The 4,833-nt window shown below is 36.3% G+C and overlaps 1 protein-coding gene and 1 pseudogene across 1 annotated transcript; one reads left to right on the forward strand and one right to left on the reverse strand.

The window, feature by feature from the left end:
* The first annotated feature begins 1,586 nt into the window (after window positions 1-1,586).
* Window positions 1,587-3,025, forward strand: LOC149565439 (endochitinase 4-like). The gene is made up of 3 exons (XM_089818968.1): window positions 1,587-2,113; window positions 2,197-2,314; window positions 2,417-3,025. Exons 1-3 carry the CDS (start codon window positions 1,684-1,686, stop codon window positions 2,709-2,711), a joined length of 843 nt encoding a protein of 280 aa, XP_089675094.1. The 5' UTR covers window positions 1,587-1,683; the 3' UTR covers window positions 2,712-3,025.
* An 894-nt stretch (window positions 3,026-3,919) lies between these two features.
* On the reverse strand, window positions 3,920-4,294 carry LOC149565440 (endochitinase 4 pseudogene; annotated as a pseudogene).
* Window positions 4,295-4,833: the final 539 nt, after the last annotated feature.

The raw sequence follows: 4,833 nt of genomic DNA on the forward strand, positions 1-4,833 counted from the left end.
TTTTAAATTTTTACTACATTCCCGTATGACACTATAGGACCCCTTACTATATATTAGTACATGGTAAGGGGTCCTAAGGGGTCTTGGCTTGGGCTATCTAACCCATAGTCTAATCATTGTATAGTGAGATCGTGTTATAGCATGATCACAAAATGCCCCAAATGGGAAAATGTGGCATCTATTCGTACCACATCATTGTGCAATTACCCAAAATTCAACACTAAAATTAAAGAAAGATTGTGAAGTTAAAGTAATATTTTCTAAATTTGAAGTCACAAGAAGATCATAATCATTTAAGGTTAATTTGCAAGAAGATGCTCTTAGAATCCATGAAAGCCATAAAATTTAGCCTACCCCACCAATATGCAACCACATTAGAATTTCAAATCCAAGTATTTGAAAAGGATTGTTGATGTTAATAAAAAACAATGAGTTCAAATGGAGATTGCCACATAATGCATCATGGTAAGAGAGAAATTGATGAAGTTGGAAGTAGAAGAATTATATGATTTATGTCAGGGCCTCAGCTTGATTGGCAAGAACTTCCTGGTGTAAAGTACAAGGTCATGAGGCCCACTCTTACCTCAACCCACATTGTACTATAAGATTTGTGGTGCCAATGTCACTAGTCACATTGAAATGTTTTATCAAGTGTTTAAACATAAATCTTTATATATATATATATATATATATATATATATATATATATATATATATATATATATATATATATATATATATATATATCTTATTTTGTTTTTGTTTTAAAATAATACCTAGTAAAATTTTAGTGCCTATATAGAAAATGGATTACCTTGCAAATGATTATAAAAATATAATATTGTATATAGGTGAGATATGAGATTGTATCTAAAGATGACTAACATAGAATAATATTACCTTCTAAAAAAAATCGCTATTAATGAATAATTTAATTCTCATAATTCCTAAATGCCAACCATTTTCTATTGACAATTTCCTAGCAAAATCCTTGAGGATATTAGATAACTTACACATGTTCACACCACACACACACACACACACACAAAATAAATATCCTTCTTGAGATATATATATTATAATTTGGGGTAGGAAAAGAAAGGGAATTCCTTTTGGAGTAGTGGTACCAAGCATTTATTTTGGTTCTACATATGGTGGTAGTAATATGAGACTACCCTGTATTTCTTATAGAAGACACAATAATTGCACTATAGATGAAGTGTGCATATCCTACCCTTCTTTAAAATTTGAACATTTGACTTTTCTTTCACTACTAGACCAACTCAAAATGAATATGAAAACCATAAAGTTCATTATAAAGATAAAAACATATAAACTATCATTAAATTCATGCAACTTAATATTAAATCACTGACTTGACTAAGGCCAGGTGAATTTCGTGGCAATTTCGTGGAAGTACTTTTCGAAAAGACTGTGATGCAAATAATTGTACGACTGTGGAAATGAGCTGATTTTCCACTTTGGACTTGACTGTCGGTCAACGGGACATGATCGAGTCATAACATTCATGGAAAATTCTGCTACGAATAATAGCGGTCTTCAGGAAATTATGGGGCTGCGTGACCGTGACGCCAAAGTATGCCTTACCCTGTTTTATACGTAAGTAGACGATACCCATTATAAATAAGGGCGGCAGATTGAGGAGATTAAACACAGAAAGCCATGGCTACACATAGTAGTAAAAGCAAGATCTTCTGGCTTGTTGTTTTGTTAGCCTTTGCCGATGTGGGGTTGTGTCAAAATTGTGGATGTAGCAATGGACTCTGCTGTAGCCAATGGGGATACTGTGGAAGTGGAGACCCCTACTGTGGGACTGGCTGTAAAGAAGGCCCCTGCTATTCTTCTTCTCCTTCTCCTCCTTCTCCTTCCACTCCCTCTGATGGAGGAGGAGGGGGGGTGTCTTCAATAGTTTCTTCTGACGTCTTTAACTCTTTTGTTGGAGGTGACTGCGTAGGAAATGGGTTTTACACGAATTACGACTCCTTCACTAATGCTGCTAATGCTTTCAACGGCTTTGGAACGTCTGGGTCTTCCGATGTTAATAAGAGAGAAATTGCTGCCTTCTTCGCTAATGCTGCCCACGAGACTGGAGGTAACACATTACATATTCCCAATTTCTATCTATTTTCAGTTTATGTTGATGGCAGCAGTAGGAATAAAGGGGCTGTATAATAGGGTTTTGCCACATCGACGAACAGGATCCTCCGAAAACTTACTGTAATCCCTCCTACACTCAGTATCCTTGCAACCCCGATAAGAGTTATCATGGCAGAGGCCCTCTCCAGCTCTCTTGGTCAGTTGACGTTTTCAATCCCTACTTTGTCAAATTTTAATCAATCAATCAGATATTATAATGATCCATAGCCAATATACTAATGTTAGGTGATGATGACAGGAATTATAACTACGGATCGATAGGAAACGATCTTCAATTTGACGGGCTGAACAATCCAGACATAGTAGGCAGTGATTCGGGCATCTCGTTTAAGACGGCGGTGTGGTTTTGGATGGTGAACAGCCAGTGCCACACAGCAATCACGTCTGGGCAAGGCTTCGGAGGGACCATTAAAGCTATTAACAGCATGGAATGCGGCGGTGGAAATGATGCGACTGTGAGCAGCAGGGTGAATTACTATCAGAAGTTTTGCCAGCAACTCAATGTCGATCCAGGACCCAATCTGCGATGTTAATGATTTTGCCTCAATCTCTCTCCACTATCGTAGTTGCCATGAATTCAGATCACCTCCATCTCATTACTTTACCAAATAGATAATGTAGTTATAAGTGTTCTGATCTCATTAAGATCTCCTTTCTTCACCACTTACCGTACTTTACCAACAATAAGTGTTCGGATTTCCAACTACTCATACATGTTTGATGCCTTAATTGTGCTCAACGTGCTTAAACTTTGGCATAAATATTGTTTGAGGTGAACACTATTGAAATCATGAGATGTCAATATTTTTTTTAAGAACCAATCAAATTTACAGATTTATGAAGCTTATTTATATTTTGTAATGTTTTATAATTTCAATATATATTTTGGATTTAAATAATATCATTTATTGAGAACTCTATTTGCTACTAAAAAGGACAATGAATTATAGATATAAAGCAAGATAGGGTCCATTTGGTTCATGGAAGATGACAGGAATTGGCTTTTTCAAAAATTCGGATTTGAAAATTTGTGCGTTTGTTTGAAAATTTGCAAAATGGAATTAGCATACGAGACTTCCAATTTTGCCTCAAAACCAGGTTTTCTAACTTCTTTAAGGCCCCGTTTGGTTGGGGAAGATGATTTTTTGACATAACCAGGTTATCTTATAACCAGGTTTTCGAAAACCTGGTTTTGTGGTTTGGAAAGCCAATGGTCCGTTTGGTTGACACGGAAGATGAATATACTGTGGACCCCACAATATTATTAAAAAAACTGTTATAAATTTCAAAACCTGGTTTTAATTTCGAATTCCACCTTTTTGTTGGAAGAAACTTCTTCCAATTTTTGACCAAAATTGGAAGATGAAATTGAAAACCAGGTTATAATTTTAACCAACCAAACACCAAAGTTTTTTTGCAAAACCTGGTTTTGCCTCTGATAACCCGGTTTTGGCCCTCATCTTCCAGCAACCAAATGGGGCCTAAAAAAGTAAGAATTGAAAATCAAAACCTGTTTTTGTTTTTTAAAGAGTGTAGAAACAATAGATTGGACTACTTTTTGAAATTTGCCTTCAATTTTAAGCTTACGCATAAAAATGTGTCTTCACACGCATCTTCCGAGTGAAACAAATGGTTTCAATAAAATCCCAAAAATGAAAATGAAAATATACAAAACCTTGATTTGGCTAAACCAAGATTTGTAGAAATCCAGATTTTTAAAATTCCACAAACCAAACTGACCCTAAAAGTAAAACAGATCTTGCAATAGTATTGGTCTTGCAATAGTATTGGTCATGTTACCTCCAGTCTCATGGGCAGCATTAGCGAAGAAGGCAGCGATTTCCCTCTTGTTAACATCAGAAGAGCCAGATGTAATGCCAAAGGCGTTGAAAGCATTAGCAGCATTGATGAAGGAATCGTAGTTATAAAACCCATTTCCTGCACAACCACTGGCAGCTCCACCAACTATGGAGTTGAAGACATCAGATGAAACGATGGAAGACACTCCTCCGCCAGTTTGACAGACTCCCACATCGACTAACACTGATAAAACAAGCACCAGATATGCAGGGGAGAACCAAAAAATCTTCATGCTCTTACTGTTTTCTGCAGCCATCACGATATTTCGCATGCTTTGTTTATTCTCCTCCACTGGCTACCCTATTTATAATGACTGTAGTCTACTTACGTGTATTGCACGGTGCCACGCTTTTTTGCGTAACATTCACGGAGCTTAACATCCGTCACGTCAGGAGATTTGAGCTCCTCTTTTTCAAACGTGTGCTATGTTTTTAAAGCACGGTTTTTGAAAATGTTACTGACTGGATCAATACAGATTATCTTGTCTTGGAGAAGTTCCCGAAGCTTAACTATACTTATCAGCTTAACGTAAGTGATGATAAATTGATGTAAAATATATCCTATGGTAATTGGTATTTAGATTTTGATAAATTGTTCAGTGATTCTAGGCAAACTTAGTTTGTCGGTATAGAAGAAAATCATCCATAAATTTGTGGCTTTTAACAAGATATTCCGATGTATATATGCAAAGCTTTCGAAATACGCCACTGCTAAAAAAACCTTGAATTAGGCGGAAGAATGAGTTGGACACCAAGCCTTTTGACTGGAACGTACAGCACATCACTTTAGAAACAA

Source organism: Cupressus sempervirens, chromosome 3 (genome assembly GCF_028749045.1).
Source record: "Cupressus sempervirens isolate cs-2001-9-10 chromosome 3, ASM2874904v1, whole genome shotgun sequence".
Taxonomy (NCBI): Eukaryota; Viridiplantae; Streptophyta; class Pinopsida; order Cupressales; family Cupressaceae; genus Cupressus; species Cupressus sempervirens.

Bases quoted from the DNA above. Each gene is read 5' to 3' on its own strand.
- LOC149565439 (XM_089818968.1), top strand. From the start codon at position 1,684: ATGGCTACACATAGTAGTAAAAGCAAGATCTTCTGGCTTGTTGTTTTG. The intron at 2,114-2,196 runs GTAACACATTAC...GCTGTATAATAG, and splicing joins TGCTGCCCACGAGACTGGAG to GGTTTTGCCACATCGACGAA. The intron at 2,315-2,416 runs GTCAGTTGACGT...TGATGATGACAG, and splicing joins GGCCCTCTCCAGCTCTCTTG to GAATTATAACTACGGATCGA.